The 19,543-nt window shown below is 40.6% G+C and overlaps 1 protein-coding gene across 1 annotated transcript; it reads right to left on the bottom strand.

Annotated features, from left to right (window-relative positions):
• Positions 1-2,584: 2,584 nt before the first annotated feature.
• On the bottom strand, positions 2,585-13,320 carry LOC135481273 (fucolectin-6-like). Its single transcript, XM_064761122.1, has 3 exons — positions 13,272-13,320; positions 5,061-5,294; positions 2,585-2,805 (listed from the first exon to the last, which is right to left on the bottom strand). Exons 1-3 carry the CDS (start codon positions 13,318-13,320, stop codon positions 2,585-2,587), a joined length of 504 nt encoding a protein of 167 aa, XP_064617192.1.
• Positions 13,321-19,543: the final 6,223 nt, after the last annotated feature.

The raw sequence follows: 19,543 nt of genomic DNA, 5'->3' as shown, positions 1-19,543 counted from the left end.
TGTCATCTTGTAAATGATCTGTATCGTACCTTCACATCTTGTCCCCGCGGTGTCGCACCTGAGGCACTCTGTAGTCGTCACACACTGTCTGTCACACTTCTCACCGTACCAGCCGTGTTCACACACTATCATTTTCAGAATAGAAGTAATGCAAACGTGAGATAAATAAACAGGTAAAATCAAAACAAAAGAATAACCGATATTTAGCTCTATAATTTGATCAAACGCTGAATGAGGACATGCCGCAATTTCAGGTACACGGACGTAAATACTACAGGTAGACGGAGACTGAAGACAACCTGGAGGAAGCCATTGGAAATCGATGGGTTTGACTGATGTTATTACATTCAAGTGCGTGTAACACACCCAGCGGACACGCTCTCATATTAGAGATTAACCAACAGGAGTACAAGTAACATTTACGTTTTTAGAACTTATGTCCACCGCCATTTGCCTTTTAAGTTAAACTGATTTGTCATAATTTAACGATAAACAGTATCACCTCGCAGCTTGGAATAAGCAGATGTTTGTTAAGGTATGATTTACTAATATCAGGGGGATTGTACAAGAAACAGGAGCGGGTGGACTTGTCATTCTTTTCCACAGTCGCTCTTTATCTACAGATACTACCATTCTATGCCACCAGAGGTGATACACGTCTTTATATCACTACATCTTTTCAAATCAGAGCAGTCATATCAGAGAAGCTCCACAGGTTTGGCCTTTTTGGTTACATCCTTTGCTGTCGATGTGTTGGAGCAAGTTCAATCATGTTTACTCTTATTGCTGGTTGACATTGTGGATTGTAAGTTGCGCCATGCGAAGGTGTCAGGGTGCAGTACAAAGAGTGTGAATGCTGGCCATGAGTGTTAACGACATATTAAAGACCTTGTGCGAACGATCTATAAAATATGGTACGACCGACCTTACAAATATCTTGGGTACAGGTACGTGAAATCTTAAAAGTTGTTATTGCCCTCTTTGAATTTTTTTAACATACCGATATCACTTTTAGAGGCACCGTAGGGCTACATTCCTTAATGGGGTTGCTAAAATCGCCTGTAACTCTGTGGCGCCAGCTAAACAGTCTTTTCACAATTTCATTGATGTAATTCATGTTTTATCTACATTCCGACAACTTCCTTTTTTTCAAACCATGCAAACACCAAATGGCAGCAAATAAAGATAGTATAATTTAAAATACGGTACATAGAATTATGTTTCTTTCCGACCAGTGGAAATGCTATTGGTGTCCATGGTCGTCACCAGGCCATTGAAATACAGTGTAGGTGGGTGGGTAGGGGGGTGATCTTGAAGGTGACTGCCCAGCTTACACCAATGGTTCTTGAGAGCTTGTGTGTTGTAGATGGTTTTACGAGTTGTTAGACTATTTCCTAAAGACTAAATACAACATGTACACCTGCGTATTTAACATGTTGTTGTGGCACTTTTATTCGTATATATATATATATATATATATATATATATATATATATATATATATATATATATATATATATATATATATATATACTATCGCCTGCTGAAAAAACGCACATAAAAGACATGAAGTCTGACATACGAGTAAATATAGATAAGTTCTATCTGATGCAAAACAAGGATATAAAACGTCTATTGAATGTTATTTTCTTGGAACTTGCAGTGAGTTTATTTGGGAAAACATATCTCGTAGTGCTATCCTTGCGATATTTGAAATAACACACAAACATGTCGGATTATGTTGACCTGAAGCAATCATTGGAGTGCAATCATTCGATATTTATTCAGTGAAAGGAGATGTTCAGGCTAAAGTCAGCCCATTAGGTACACTTCTTTTCATTTAACAAATTTATTAACGAAGGATATGTTGAGTAACATCACAAACACGTAAAGAGTGCAATCGGTGTATTCAATGATTTGGGAGATGCAATGAGCCAATATTGTCAGAAATGTGACTGGCGCTCTAATAGCGGAGTTTCGCCAACTGTCATTAAAACCGAGTGAGAATCGTTCGAAAAGAGATATAAACTCGTAGAACGTGTAGATCGAAAGCAAGACGTACATTGTTAAAAGAACGTTAGATAAATGTTGACTTCACTAATTGTATTAATAATACAGAGCAGTACGTAACAGCAGTTACAGTGTCAAGAAAGAAGATGATTTTAATTTTGGGACGTGAAGCCGAGTCCACCTTGTATGGAATCACGTGATTTGTAAATAATGGTTCGGATCCTGACTGAGTGTATCTGTCAGTCACATATGTGCTAATCACGACGTTACCGTCTTCATTATTCAAGGATAATAAATTTAGAATTACTTCAAGATTGCGGCAAACCGGTTTTTGTGGCGCTCAGCCGTTGACGAGGAAGACAGCGCAGATGAAGCCCTAAATTTCAGGTAAGTTCATGTCACGATTCATGGTTTAATTTCGCAAAGCTTTGTAAATCAATTTTTCTTAACTTTTCTCGAAAATGAATGGTGCATAGTGTTGTGTGACAAGAGTGGTTTAACAGATGAGGCCTTATAGGTGTTAGAAATGGTAAATTCATTTGAGGCGCTCATATAAAAATGTACACAAGCACTGCTAAAGGAGATACTTACCATAAATAAGGACCTCGCAAAGTGTAAGAATTTTGTCAGATGACAGGGAAATCTTGACCGTATTTCCTAGAACTGGGCTGCTACATGTCTCCTTGATGACGTCTCCCGGACCGTCAGTACTGGTCGTTGAATCCTGATAGCATGTAGTATAAGCCCCGGATGAGTCTCCCACAGACACAGTGAATCCGTTCAGCCTGGCCCCACCTGAAATAGTGAACGTGTAAGGGGGTAACAGAAGCTGAAGATCATAGAATTTTTGTTATCTAAAATATCAGCTTTCTCAACGCTTGTTCTTGTATATTCATTGAACTATTTTCAACAATAATTAACATTTGCAAAATGCGGAGTTATTGTTTGTGTATCGAACGTAAAAGGACGGTGTTATCGGTCAATGCCAACCAGCAGCAGTCGTGATATTTCACATACCAGGCTCACGCGCAGTTTGGATGGGAGTTGTAAGGGCTGAACGCACAAGGTGTGTCGACTGATGGCGTGGATACCTTCGTGATCAGAACGCTGAATTTTCAAACTAACAAGGCAACTATCACCTAAGCAGATAAAGAAGGTAAACGAAGCGAAATAAAAAAAACCAAAAATTCTAGTTTGGTACGCCCTGGCCGACCTTTTAATTTTGTTACCCTTGATGCGTTCGACTGGCATCATTTACAATACACTTATTGGGCCCACGTCACGATCGTCTCCTAAACAAATGCATGTAAAAGACATAAAGTCTGACATACGAGCAAATATAGATAAATTCTATTTTCTATCTTCTATCAACTCTGGGATAGCGAGTCAGTATATATACCAACATTTCACAGACACGTATTTCATCAGCCAGGTGTGTACGACCGCTGATTGTACATGTAAGCCCTATATAAAGTTACACAGCTAAGTAAACCGGTTCAGCCTCTGTATAACATCGCGTCATCTTCGCTAGACACCATCTATCCTATAAATGTACATATCAAATTAACAAGCCAGTAATAAATTGACGACATCACCCTTTCTGCTTTAGCACTGTGGGTTAAGGCTTAAGAATATACATTCTGGACGGCACATTCATATATAAGTCGCACATTCATGTATAAGTCGCACTGTGGTGAAACGCGGCCCCAACCAATTTCAGCAACATAATTATCAAAATTTGAAGACTTTTTGTTACAATAGAGGTAGTTATAGGTTGTGCATGGGCCTGTGTTATGTGATTCAATATATTCAGTCAGGCGAGACAGACCAAATACCCGGTCGCCTACTGCTCAGCATAGGGACAAATAGGCCTACATATACTTACATGTACTTTCTCTGATATGTGTCCGTTAAAATGTTTGGTTTCATACACTCAAGAATACGCATGTAGTTCTAGAAATGTATATTTATTATTATTGTTTATTTCTATTTTTCACCATGTATTACTTCACAGTACATATACACATATACTTTCATGCTATGTTAAGTGCATGTGCCGTACACACAGCTTGGTCTGGTTGTACACAGCTATAACAAAGCTTATATGAGATTGGAATGCCTCAATGTGTTTAAAACCAAGTTAATTTACATTTCTGAATAATGGTATTTTAGCAGCCTTTAAATTCTGTTTCGTTTCAAGCCAGCGGACCACAGTGAATACTATCCGAATTAACATTTATGTATTTGATTGGTAAGAATATTTCACTTATACGACGGCGGCCAGTTTCATGGTGGGAGGAAACCGGCAGAGCCCGGACGGAACCTAAAACCATCTGTAGGTTGCGGTCAGAAACCAACATGAGCTGGACTTGAACTCACAGCGACCGCATTGGTGAGGGGTGCCTGGGTCATTACGCCGTGCTGGTGTTCTAACCCGGAATCGGAGCCACTATCCCCTCCCCACTCGAATTAATATGAATTCTGTGTGTACCCTGTTTCCCGTGAAATTTTAATTGTTGGTAAATGTGAAAAAAAATAGCGAACAGCAAATTGTTTTTTCAGTATGAATTTTACCTAAAATGCAAGGTTTAATTTCGAATGTTGTACGACATATTTACTTCCAGCGATATATTTAGCAAGTCCCACACTGAATGCGCAGAAAGTTATTGTGTGTGTTATTGTGTATGTTATACTGCGGATATTGTGTGTGTTATACTACGGATATTGTGTGTGTTATACTGCGGATCTTGTGTGTGTTATACTGCGGACATTGTGTGTGTTATACTGCGGATATTGTGTGTGTTATACTGCGGATCTTGTGTGTGTTGTATTGCGGATATTGTGTGTGTTATACGAGGGGTATTGTGTGTGTTATACTGCAGATATTGTGTGTGATATACGAGAGGTATTGTGTGTGTTATACTACGGATATTGTATATGTTATACTGCGGATATTGTGTGTTATACGAGGGGTATTGTATGTGTTATACAAGGGACCTACTTCATTGTATACCAAAGTTCTAGCTTAAGAATACAGAGGCACTACTCACATGCTTCTTGTTTTTCACAGTTTTCATGTCTGTTGTAGATAGTGAACCTATAGATCCAGTATGGCTGATCCAGTGTGACCGTCCAGAACGGATCAGAGTTTCCGTCTTCTGCCGTACGTGTACATGGAGTTTCCAAAGTATGACCCGTGACACCATCCACAGCAGCAGTAGAGAGATACAGTGTATTGCTGTAGTTAGAAGACTGAGCTGTTGGCCTGTGCAATGCCACATTTCCTGAAATACCAAAAAAGAAGAAAACCGTAGCGAACTGTAAGGCGTGTGTAACTTTAGACAGAAAGTCAGTGCCTGGTTCTAATGTTCCACCGCTCTTTTATCTAGTGTTGCTTCAATGAGGGCACCGGCCCGGATAGCACAGTTGGTAGAGCACCCGCTTCGGGACCGGTAGATCCAGGATCAATCCTTGATCGAGTCACACCTAAGACTTTAAAAGAGGAAGTTGTAACTTCCTCGCTTGGCGTTCAGCATGAAGGGGATAGTGCAACGACTGGTTGACCCGTATCAGTATAATGGCTCGGGCGGGGCGGCTTGCTTGCCTTCGGTAAGTCGTCTCAGTGAGGCAGCACTAAATAAAAGAGCGGCACATTACACGTACATGCACCCTAATGATTCCTTCGTCGTCATATGACTGAAAAATTGTTGAGAACGACGTTAAACCCCAAGCACTCACTCAGTCAATGAGCGTTCCCAGTCGATAATCGCAAGATCCATTTTCAAAACGTTTAACACTAGCTCCCAAAGACAGAAGGTATGTAAAAAATTATACAAATAGGAAATAAAGCCGGTAGCACACAAGAGAGAAGCGGTTATTAGTTTTCAATGATGCCGGGCAGACAGTGGATATTCCAGGCATGAATTCCATATCAAAGTTCAAATTCGTAGTCCATGAATGAGTTCTAGGTCAGATAACAATTAAACAATATATCTCAGTCGCGCTTTGACTGCAACTGTTCATAAAGACATCATGCAGATGTAATGAGCATGGCTACCTTTACGGCCCCTAGCCCCAGGTTAAGCGGTTTTAGATACAGTTCGAAAATGACGAGCGTTACAGACCTTAACCGAACAGATTGTGTTTTAAAAGTAACGGACGATTACGTCTTTGCCGTTAATATATAAAGATCTCATACTACAAGAGGCGCCATCTATGATGTTACACATGACATGCTGGTCTGTATAAAAGCTGTCTACAAGATAGACACTCAGTAACCAGCGCCATCTATGTTGATAAATACAATGTATGCGATAGATATGTACCTGATGATAATAGCGCCGTCTATGAGGTTGATCACAATGCAGATCGCCAGAGTTTCTGAACGCTCTGTCCATACGTCCCAACGAGAGTATAATACTCATTGTAAAATTTGAGAAGCTTAGAATGAAGGCGTTTGATGTAGTATCCTTGACAAACTAGTTTTTGAACTAACAACTTGTTACGCAGTCATCACAATTTACGCAAGATCTGACAAATTCGACAAACTTCCTTTTGTCGTAAAGGCGGTGTGAAAGGAGACCTTGTTCGTCTTTGTATAGATATAGATCCAAATAAGATGTACCATCAGGGCTATCTGTTATCTCCTTTAAATCCAATGAAGGCAGATAGATTTCCTTCACTGCTTCTCCGCTTCAGTAAAGATTGACCGGCATCTGTGTGTAATTCATTTATTTGATTAATGCTTTACGCCGTACTCAAGAATATTTCACTTATATGACGACAGCCAGCATTATCATGGGAGGAAACCAGGCAGAGCAGGGGTACACCTACGACTATCCGCAGGTTGCTGTCAGACCTATCCACTTACGGCCAGAGAGGAAGCCAGCATGAGCGCGACCTGAACTCACAGCAACCGCACATTTATGTGTAAAGTTTGACTGGTAGCTTTATGTAAAGAATGACCTGTATCTATACGTAAAGTTTGTCCGGCATCTATGTGTAAAGTTTGACTGGTACATATGTGTACAGTTTGACTGGTGCTTATGTGTAATGTATGACCGATATCTATGTGTAAAGTATGACTGGTGCCTATGTGTAAAGTTTGACCGTTATCTATGTGTAATGTTTTAACTGGTGCCTTTGTGTAAAGTATGACCGGTATCTATGTGTAAAGTATGACCGGTATCTATGTGTAAAGTATGGCCGATATCTGCACGTGTAAAGCTTGACTGGTACTTATGTGTAAAGTTTGACCGGTGTCTGTATGTAAAGCTTGACTGTGTAAAGCATAACCGGTGTCAAAAGGCCCAAGTTAAATCTGACAAGTATCTCTGTGTACCGGTGTCATTGTAAAATGTGACCGCTGACTGTGTGTAATCTGCCGGTATTTGTGTGTATAGCTTGACCTGTATGGATTTGTAAAGTGTAACTGATATCTTTGTAAAGTGTAACTAGTATCTTTGTAAAGTGTGACAGGTATCTATGCGTACAATGTGACTGCTGACTGTGTGTAAAATGTGACCGCTGACTGTGTGTTAAATGTGGCCTCTGACTGTGTGTTAAATGTGGCCGTTGACTGTGTATAAAATGTGGCCGGCACCTATGTGTAAGACGTGGCCCGTATTTATGAGTAACGTGTAGCCTGTATGCGTATTTTAATCATGAAACATATATTTATGTGCAAATTGTGACAGAAATCTACACTTCACATGAATCGGTATGTATGTGCAAAACGTGACAGGTGACTATGTGTAAAGTTTAACTGATATCTATACAAGTGGAACTTCACCGGTGTGTACTGGTAAAGCGCGGTTAGTGTAAAATTTTATGTGGATTTTGTAATGTAAAAAGTGTGACCGTTATTTATGGGTAGCGCGTGACATCAATCTTTTCGCAGAAGGGGTAACTGGTTTTACGTGTTAAGTTTAATCGTTATAAATGTGTAAAGCATGAAGCATATTTATGTGTAAAATATGCCCAGTATCTCTCTGTCTACAAAGTGCGTGTAAAGTGAGACAAGAATATATGTGTAAAAACAAGTATTTGTATGTAGAATGTGAAGGCTAGCAATGTGTAAAGTGTGACCAGTATCTATGTATAAGGTGTGACCGGTATCTGTGTGTAAAGTTTGACCGGTATCTGTGCGTAAACTTTGACGGTACCTCTGTGTCGACAAAATACGAGTAAAGTAAGACAAGATTATATGTGTAAAAAAAGGTATCTATGTGTAGAATGCGACGGCCAGCTATGTGTAAAGTATCTTGTGTATGTGTAAAGTGACCAGTATCTCTATGTAAAGTGTGACCACTATCTTGTGTAAAATGTGGCCGGCATCGGATGTGTACCTGTAAATAACGATCCGTGTTCATGTGTAAAGTGTGACGGATATGTACCTGCAAATTGGGATCAGTGTTCATGTGTAAAGTGTGATGGATATGTATCTGTAAATTGGGATGAACATTCACGTGTAAAGTGTGACGGATATGTACCTGTAACTTTGGATCGGTGTTCATATGTAAAGTGTGACGGATATGTACCTGTAATTTGGGATGAACATTCATGTGTAAATTGTGACGGATATGCACCTGTAATTTGGGATGAACATTCACGTGTAAAGTGTGACGGGTTTGTACCTGTATATTGGGATGAGTATTCATGTGTAAAGTGTGACGGATATGTACCTGTAAATTGGGATTAACATTTACGTGTAAAGTGTAACGGATATGTACCTGTAAATTGGGATGAACATTCTTGTGTAAGGTGTGACGGATATGTACCTGTAAATTATTATGAGAATTCTTGTGTAAAGAGTGAAGGATATGTACCTGTAAATTGGGATGAACATTCTTGAGTAAAGTGTGACGGATATGTACTTGTAAATTGGGATGAGCATTCTTGTGTAAAGTGTGACGGATATGTACCTGTAAATTGGGATGAACATTCACATGTAAAGTGTGACGGATATTCACCTGTAAATTGGGGTGAATATTCTTGTACAAAGTGTGACGGATATGTACCTGTAAATTATGATGAACATTCTTGTGTAAAGTGTGGCGGGTTTGTACCTGTAAATTGGGATGAACATTCTTGTGTAAAGTGTGACGGGTTTGCACCTGTAAATTATGATAAACATTCTTGTGTTAAGTGTGGCGGATATGTACCTGTAAATTGGGATGAACTTTCTTGTGTAAAGTGTGATGGGTTTGTACCTGTAAATTATGACGAGCATTCTTGTGTAAAGTGTGAGGGAAATGTACCTGTAAATTGGGATGAACATTCATGTGTAAAGTATGGCGGGTTTACACCTGTAAATTATGATAAACAATATTGTGTTAAGTGTGTCGGATGTGTACCTGTAACTTGGGATCGGTGTTTATTGGTAAAGTGTGACGGATATGTACCTGTAATTTGGGATGAACGTTTATGTGTAAATTGTGACGGATATGTACCTGTAAATTGAGATGAACATTTTTTGTGTAAAGTGTGACGGGTTTGTACCTGTAAATTATGATCAGAATTCTTGTGTAAAGAGTGAAGGATATGTACCTGTAAATTGAGATTAACATTCACGAGTAAAGTGTGACGGATATGTACCTGTAAATTGGGATGAACATTCTTGTGTAAAGTGTGACGGGTTTGCACCTGTAAATTATGATAAACATTCTTGTGTTAAGTGTGACGGATATGTACCTGTAAATTGGGATGAACATTCTTGTGTTAAGTGTGACAGATATGTACCTGTAAATTGGGATGAACTTTCTTGTGTAAAGTGTGAAGGATATGTACCTGTAAATTGAGATGAACATTTTTTGTGTAAAGTGTGACGGGTTTGTACCTGTAAATTATGATAAACATTCTTGTGTGAAGTGTGACGGATATGTACCTGGAACTTCGGATCGGTGTTTATTTGTTAAGTTTGACGGATATGTACCTGTAATTTGGGATGAACATTTATGTGTAAATTGTGACAGATATGTACCTGTATTTTCGGATGAACATTCCTGTGTAAAGTGTGACGGATCTGTACCTGTAAATTGCGATGAGCATTAATGTGTAAAGTGTGACGGATATATACCTGTAAATTGGAATGAACATTTTTGTGTAAAGCATGACGGGTTTGCACCTGTAAATTATGATAAACATTCTTGTGTTAAGTGTGACGGATATGTACCTGTAACTTGAGATCGGTGTTTATTTGTAAAACGTGACGGATATGTACCTGTAATTTGGGATGAACATTTATGTGTAAATTGTGACGGATCTGTACTTGTAAAATGGGATGAACATTCGTGTGTAAAGCGTGACGGGTTTGTACATGTAAATTTTAATGAGCATCCTTGTGTAAAGTGTGACGGATATGTACCTGTAAATTTGTTATTAAAATTCCTGTGTAAAGTGTGACGGATATGCACCTGTAAATTGGGATGAACTTTCTTGTGTAAAGTGTGACGGATATGTACCTGTAAATTGGGATGAACATTCTTGTGTAAAGTGTTCCGGATATGTACCTGTAAATTGGGACGAACATTCATGTGTAAAGTGTGGCGGGGTTGTACCTGTAAATTATGATGAACATTTATGTGTAAAGTGTGACGGATATGTACCTGTAAATTGGGATGAGTATTCATGTGCATGGTGTAAATGCTATATGTCTTTAAAGTGTTTTCTCTCAGTATAGGCTTAAGTTTATAAAAACACTAGTATCCAAGTGTAAAATTTGAAAAGCTTTTTTGTAGTAACCGTTGACTATGTGTGACTGGTAATTTACTGATAAATCTCTGTGAAGTTTAGCAACTATGACTGTGTATGGAAATGCGAACCGTATCAACGTTTTAGATGAGATGAATTCGTGTGTATCGAGGGTGACAGGTAAATGTGTGTAACGTATGACAGGTACTTACATGACAATTGTCAGGAGAGTCTATCTGCAATGTGTGACCTGTACCTGTGTGTAAATTGTGATCTGTATGCTCGTGTACATTTGTTGTGCATTGTTGTGGTGTCAACGTGGAAATGAGTAAGTGGAGGCTAACTTACGTCGGTGACAAGAAGATCCGTCCAGGCCATCAGGGCATTGTCTTGACCATGCTGAGGGAGATAAAAGAGGTAGAGACATTGGGAGGAAATTAAGTTTTTCTATATAACTTATTCTGAACACATGTGGGAACCACGTCATTAAGGGCATTTCTGTACAGCCTAATCAGCTGCACGAACATTTTTATATAAAGAAACTGATGTGTCTGGAGCGTCATTTTTATTGAGTGATCCGCTAAAGACGTCACTCTCGCTGTCTGACCCCCCCCCCCCCCCCCCCTTGGGTATCACCTTCGCCCAGAGCATCACTCTCGCTGACTGATCCTCACAGGATATGACTCTGTCTGATCCCCTTCGGATCGTATTACAGTCTCTCACGCCGACTGTTCCGCCCACAGTTTCACTCTTGCTGACTGAGTCAAAAAGGATGTTACTCTCACTGGCTGATCCGACATGGTGTTACTCTCTCTCTTTGGTTGATACGCCAAGAGCGTCACTCTCGCTGACTGGTCCGCTAAGAGCATCACTTTTGCCGGTATTTCTGGTCAGTTTACTATAATTTATCAGCCCGAGATGAATCTCCAAACAATGCTGAAGCATTGCGTTGATTACCCTTACTGCATTCCCAATGTACAAATGTTCAAATCAGAAGTATGGTTCAAATCAAAGGCCAGAAAGGAACACAACCTGTACCCACCCGACCATTCTTACAGTGCAGACACACATGTACCGCACGTCCTCCAGCAGGGGGCACAATCTGCACCTACGAGACCTCCCTTACAGTGCAGACACACACGTAACGCACGCCCACCAGCAGGGGGCACAATCTGCACCTACGAGACCTCCCTTACCATGCAGACACACATGTACTGCCCACCAGCAGGAGGCACAATCTGCATCCACCACATGTACTGCACGCCCACTAGCAGGGGGCACAATCTGCACCCACCAAACCATACTTACAGTGCAGACACACATGTACTGCACGCCCACTAGCAGGAGTCACAATCTGCATCCATCACATGTACTGCACGCCTACCAGCAGGTGGCACAACCTGCACCCACCAGACCACTTTTATTTTCCAGACACACATGTACCGCACGTCTGCCAGAAGAGGACACAACCTGCACCCACCAGACCACTTTTATTTTCCAGACACACATGTTCCGCACTTCTGCCAGAAGGGGACACAATCTGCAGCCACCAGACCACAGTTACAGTGCAGACACACATGTACCGCCCGGAAGGGGGAATCTGCACCCACCAGACCACACTTACAGTGCAGACACACATGTACCGCTCTTCCGCCAGCAGGAGGCACAACCTGCACCCACCAGACTACCTTTATTGTGTCGACGCACATGTACCGCACGTCCGCCAGCAGGAGGCACAACCTGCACCCACTAGAGCACCTTTATTGTGCAGACACACATGTACCGCCCGGAAGGGGAATCTGCACCCACCAGACCACACTTACAGTGCGGACACACATGTACCGCTCGTCCGCCAGCAGGAGGCACAACCTGCACCTACCAGACTACCTTTATTGTGTCGACGCACATGTACCGCACGTCCGCCAGCAGGAGGCACAACCTGCACCCACTAGAGCACCTTTGTTGTGCAGACACACATGTACCGCCCGGAATGGGAATCTGCACCCACCAGACCACACTTACTGTGCAGACACACATGTACCGCTCGTCCGCCAGCAGGAGGCACAACCTGCACCCACTAGAGCACCTTTATTGTGCAGACACACATGTACCGCACGTCTGCCAGAAGAGAGCACAAGCTGCACCCACCCAACTAGCGTTACAGTCCAAAGTAAGTAGATCTATCTGTTTAACAGCACACCCTATATCAAAATTAGAACGCCTTTTTGAACTTCAATGTCAGTAAAATTAAGCTTGGCTCATGATACGTGTGTGAGATCATCAAAACACAAGTTAATTCGACCTGTTGGTCATTCTTTTGCCGACTGCCTTTGTCCACCTTTAATAAATCTACACTCGGAAAATCTTCTGCTTCCTATAAATCAACACGCCATCGGCAATATCAAGGGGGTAGATTTGCAATGGAAGATCCGTGTAATAAATATACTTCCTGTTAGGTAAAGTTCCTTGGCAGCAAAATGAATCGTATGTTTAGTTATTCAATCATTATTATCTAATTAATAAATGCTGGGAAAGTGTGAAACTTTTGTGAAAAACGAAAGATAACCTACCTGGTAAAATGCTGCTGATTATCAGAATCCAGGCGATGAAGGCGGCCATTTTTGTTGAGCTGCTGTAAGACTAAAGGCTAGGTCGTACGTGTGAACATATCACCATGTGTACATGGGTTGTTGGTATATGTCTGGTGACTAACGACGTTCTGTCTGTTGTAAGGGTGGCCGAGTGACATGTTTAGACGCTCTATATAGCGCTTATCGGTTGTGTGTTCCGGGGAGTAGACCAGGCATCGGTTCAGCTGTAAAGCTGATTTTGTCTGAATACAGGCCACTTTCACGTTAACGGGAAGAGACCCAGTGTGTAGCTAATATGGACATAACATTTCACAAGTTGACGTATATATTTATTTAACCTTATTTAAGCTATATCAGTACTCCATGGCGTAATTGGTGCCTGGAAGTACTGTTATATAGGCTACACTTAAGGATTTTAGTCTACCACAAATCTGTCATTACTGTGAGACAAAGAGCACAAATCTGTCATTACTGTGAGACAAAGAGCACAAATCTGTCAATACTGTGGAACAAATAGCACAAATATGTCATTACTGTGAGACAAACAGCACAAATCTGTCATTACTGTGGGACAAATAGCACAAATATGTCATTACTGTGGGACAAACAGCACAAATATGTCATTACTGTGGGACAAACAGCACAAATATGTCATTACTGTGCGACAAACACCACAAATCTATCATTACTGTGCGACAAACAGCAAAAATCTGTCATTACTGTAGGACAAATAGCACAAATCTATCAACACAGTATGACTAATAGCACAAATATGTCTTACTGTGGCACAAACACCACAAATCTGTCATTGCCGTGGGGCAAATAGCACAAATATCTCATTACTGTGGGACAAACAGCACAAATCTGTCAATAGTGTAGGACAAACAACACAAATCTGTCATTATTGTGGGACAAATAGCACAAATCTTTCATTACTGTAGGACAAATAGAACAAATATGTCATTACTGTGCGACAAACACCAAAAATCTATCATTACTGTGGGACAAATAGCACAAATCTGTCAACACAGTATGACAACTAGCACAAATATGTCTTACTGTGGGACAAATAACACAAATATGTCATTACTGTCAGACAAACACCACAAATGTGTCATTACCGTGGTACAAATAGCACAAATGTCTCATTACTGTGGGACAAACAGCACAAATCTGTCAATACTGTGGGACAAATAGCACAAATCTGTCATTACTGTGGGACAAGCAGCACAAATATGTCATTACTGTGGGACAAATAGCACAAATATGTCATTACTGTGCGACAAACACCACAAATCTATCATTACTGTGGGACAAACAGCAAAAATCTGTCATTACTGTGGGACAAATAGCACAAATCTATCAACACAGTATGACAAATAGTACAAATATGTTTTACTGTGGGACAAATAGCACAAATATGTCATTACTGTGGGACAAACAGCACAAATCTATCATTACTGTGGGACAAACAGCAAAAATCTGTCATTACTGTAGGACAAAAAGCACAAATCTGTCATTACTGTGGGACAAACAGCACAAATCTATTATTACTGTGGGACAAACAGCAAAAATCTGTCATTACTGTAGGACAAATAGCACAAATATGTCATTACTGTGGGACAAACAGCATTAATCTGTCATTACTGTGAGACAAACACCACAAATCTATCATTACTGTGAGACAAACACCACAAATGTGTCATTACTGTGAGACTAACAGCACAAATGTGTCATTACGGTAGGACAAATAGCACAAACCTGTCAATACTGTAGGATAAATAGCACAAATCTGTCATTACTGTCGGACAAATGGCACAAATATGTCATTACTGTGGGACAAACAGCACAAATCTGTCAATACTGTAGGACAAATAGCACAAATCTGTCAATACTGTGGGACAAGCAGCACAAATCTGTCATTACTGTGGGACAAATAGCACAAATCTGTCAATACTGTAGAACAAATAGCACAAATCTGTCATTACTGTAGAACAAATAGCACAAATGTGTCATTACTGTGGGACAAACAGCACAAATCTGTCATTACTGTGAGACAAACGCCACAAATCTATCATTACTGTGGGACAAATAGCACAAATCTGTCAATTCTGTAGAACAAATAGCATAAATCTGTCAATACTGTAGAACAAATAGCACAAATATGTCATTCCTGTGGGACAAGCAGCACAAATCTGTCATTACTGTGGGACAAATAGCACAAATCTGTCAATACAGTAGAACAAATAGCACAAATCTGTCAATACTGTAGAACAAATAGCACAAATCTGTCAATACTGTAGAACAAATAGCACAAATCTGTCAATACTGTAGAACAAATAGCACAAATATGTCATAAACTTTGAGCTACTATGAGTCCTCAAAACCACATGTACTGACTACACTGTTTATCTGATTAGTGTTCTAACACTATTCTAAACTGTTTTGTCCCTGATAGTTTGTGGGCAGGGAAAGTTAGGTTTGTGGGCAGGGGAAGCTTGGTTTGTAGGCAGGGAAAGCTAGGTTTGTGGGCAGGGGAAGCTTGGTTTGTGGGCAGGGGAAGCTTGGTTTGTGGGCTGGGGAAGCTAGGTTTGTGGGCTGGGGAAGGTAATTTTGTGAACAGGAGAAGCTAGGTTTGTGGGCAGGGGAAGCTAGGTTTGTGGACAAAGAACGCTGGTGCACAGAGAGCAAACAGCCTCCGTCATCACGCAGGCACATGACAAACCTCGTGATCAAGAACCAGTTAAATGTTTTTGTTTTGCGAGGTATTTTTTGCACATGTCGATATTAGGTGAGCTCCGTTCGTAAATATATCATTATATTTTATGTATAACCCAGCCTTGTTATTATACAGTTATTACTGAGGGGAGCTTGTTGTGGCCGAGTGGTTCAGACGCACGTCTATGAACTGCTAGAACAAACAAGGTACGAGTTCAGTTCTGGCCTTAGCCATGTGAATTCACCTCGTTCTTAGAGTATGTGAGGCTTTGACGACAAGGGTTGCACGGTCATTTGCTCAGTCTGACATTCGTTACAGGGCACTTGTGTTCCACCAGTATGTTGTCCATATCTGTACATCACACGTGACAAAGCCTGTCAGTGATTTGCCCAAGGGTTGTGGCTTTACCCAAGCACTCAGTTCTTTTCAGTCTATAAAAATGTCCGCCTTCATATAAAAGAAAAAATCTTGAATGCGGCGTAAAACAGCAAGCATATAAATAAGTAAATGTCTTACCGATGGCAATTATCGGTTACATTTTTTCCTTTTAAGCTTGGTGAATTTTTTTTGTCACACGGGCTCAAGATGGTCAGTTCAAATGTGATCAAATTAACCAGGAAGTTATTCGATTACATTTTACGTGACCAGTAAGACAGCATAAATCCCATCGTACACTTTGATGGCATTCCAAAATATAAGTCAGATAAAGTTTAGCATGCGTCTTGTTTGACAGGGAAGGGTTACATGGAGCTTCAAATTTTATAAACCGTAAGTGTGTTCCCGATTCTAGAGGAAAGTCGACATCTAAGCTGCGGCATATACCGCTACAACCTTTAAGACAAGTAGAAAGGCATGACAAACGGGATTTCCCTAACACAGGAATTACACACCTGAAGTAAAAAAAATACTCATATATGGCATTCTATGTCTCTCTATATCGCTCGGCTAAATCTGTTCAGATGCATTTACACTGCTGTGGACACCATTCATTTGGACAATGTTTCAAATTTGGGTCCATGTTAAAACTGGCTATGTGCAAATGGCCTCCTGTCTGTTACAAAAGGTAGAGTTACATGTAGACAATAGTTTTTGAAATTGTGTTTATAAGTTAACGTTTTTGAATATTTGGTTACAATAGCATAGAGCAACCAGTGGAAATACATTGTGTATCTATGGGAAGTTAATCATGTGCTTACGGCTGCTCCAATATGAAGTTAAACACTGCAAGGCAGGTCAGAGTATCATACCAAACTGGTTATTCCATCAAACACATCTCCTCATGCACAAGAGACAATTAATTAATCAATTAATTCTGGATAGTAAAGGAAAACGTAATAGGTTTATGAAAAACAAAAGAATTTATTAAGATATATTTTTAGTTTTTCAGCTGGAGTGAGCAAGTCACAAACTGAGATAAGCTAGTGACCAACTGGAATAAAAAGGCGGCCAACTGTAATAAGCAGGAAGCCAACTCGAATAAGAATGCAGCCAACTGTAATAAGCAGGCGGCTGTCTGGAATAAGCAGGCGACCAACTGTAATAAGCAGGAGGCCAAGTAGATAAGAGTGCAGCCAACTGTAATAAGCAGTAGGGCAAATGGAATAAGAGTGTGCCAACTGTTATAAAGAGGCGGCCAACTGGAGTAACCGCGCGGCGAACTAGAATAAGCAAGTCGCTGACTCGTAACTTCTGCAAATCATTTTCGGCTGTGACAAACACGTAAGTTGATTGAGATTTGCTGCATACAGAGATGCAATGTGGCCACAAAATACCATGAATAACACAGACGAGGAAACGCTGGTTACTAGAGGTCCCAAAGGTGGTCCGAAATATTTACATGCAATCATTTTGTTTGCTATTGGCCGTTGTGGAAATGTTTCCTGTACACTCCCTTGTGATCTACAGAGAGACTTGCTTTCAGTTTTCACATACCGAGTCTCTATAAGACACGATCATAATGGAAGACACATTTAAGTCTGTTCTCACAGAATTGTGTATAGAAAGATGCACGAAGAGTAGTTTTCCATGAAGTGATCAACTAATACAAGTTTGTCATTCCCTTAATAGATGTTGCATGATTCCAATATTATGCCAGTGTTCGTGTCTACCCTAATCAGTGAACAAAGTACCACATGCAATATGCCAGTGTTCGTGTCTACCCTATTCAGTGAACAAAGTACCTCATGCAGTATGCCAATGTTCGTGTCTACCCTAATCAGTGAACAAAGTACCCCATGCAGTATGCCAATGTTCGTGTCTACCCTAATCAGTGAACAAAGTACCCCATGCAGTATGCCAATGTTCGTGTCTACCCTAATCAGTGAACAAAGTACCACATGCAATATGCCAATGCTCGTGTCTACCCTAATCAGTGAACAAAGTACCCCATGCAGTATGCCAATGTTCGTGTCTACCCTAATCAGTGAACAAAGTACCACATGCAATATGCCAATGTTCGTGTCTACCCTAATCAGTGAACAAAGTACCCCATGCAGTATGCCAATGTTCGTGTCTACCCTAATCAGTGAACAAAGTACCCCATGCAATATGCCAATGTTCGTGTCTACCCTAATCAGTGAACAAAGTACCACATGCAGTATGCCAATGTTCGTGTCTACCCTAATCAGTGAACAAAGTACCACATGCAATATGCCAATGTTCGTGTCTACCCTAATCAGTGAACAAAGTACCACATGCAATATGCCAATGTTCGTGTCTACCCTAATCAGTGAACAAAGTACCCCATGCAGTATGCCAGTGTTCGTGTCTACCCTAATCAGTGAACAAAGTACCACATGCAATATGCCAATGTTCGTGTCTACCCTAATCAGTGAACAAAGTACGCCATGCAGTATGCCAATGTTCGTGTCTACCCTAATCAGTGAACAAAGTACCCCATGCAATATGCCAATGTTCGTGTCTACCCTAATCAGTGAACAAAGTACCCCATGCAATATGCCAATGTTCGTGTCTACCCTAATCAGTGAACAAAGTACCCCATGCAGTATGCCAATGTTCGTGTCTACCCTAATCAGTGAACAAAGTACCACATGCAATATGCCAATGTTCGTGTCTACCCTAATCAGTGAACAAAGTACCACATGCAGTATGCCAGTGTTCGTGTCTACCCTAATCAGTGAACAAAGTACCACATGCAATATGCCAATGTTCGTGTCTACCCTAATCAGTGAACAAAGTACCACATGCAATATGCCAATGTTCGTGTCTACCTTAATCAGTGAACAAAGTACCCCATGCAATATGACAATGTTCGTGTCTACCCTAATCAGTGAACAAAGTACCCCATGCAGTATGCCAATGTTCGTGTCTACCCTAATCAGTGAACAAAGTACCCCATGCAATATGCCAATGTTCGTGTCTACCCTAATCAGTGAACAAAGTACCCCATGCAATATGCCAATGTTCGTGTCTACCCTAATCAGTGAACAAAGTACCCCATGCAGTATGCCAATGTTCGTGTCTACCCTAATCAGTGAACAAAGTACCACATGCAATATGCCAATGTTCGTGT

Source organism: Liolophura sinensis, unplaced genomic scaffold, assembly GCF_032854445.1.
Source record: "Liolophura sinensis isolate JHLJ2023 unplaced genomic scaffold, CUHK_Ljap_v2 scaffold_14, whole genome shotgun sequence".
Taxonomy (NCBI): domain Eukaryota; kingdom Metazoa; phylum Mollusca; class Polyplacophora; order Chitonida; family Chitonidae; genus Liolophura; species Liolophura sinensis.
Note: the sequence above shows the minus strand (reverse complement) of the source record. Positions and strands in the feature narration are given on the sequence as shown.

Coding starts and splice junctions, on each gene's coding strand:
- LOC135481273 (XM_064761122.1), bottom strand. CDS start 13,320: ATGGCCGCCTTCATCGCCTGGATTCTGATAATCAGCAGCATTTTACCA. Junction 5,295..13,271: donor AATCAGCAGCATTTTACCAG/GTAGGTTATCTT, acceptor TTGGTATTTCAG/GAAATGTGGCATTGCACAGG. Junction 2,806..5,060: donor CTGTGAAAAACAAGAAGCAT/GTGAGTAGTGCC, acceptor TCACTATTTCAG/GTGGGGCCAGGCTGAACGGA.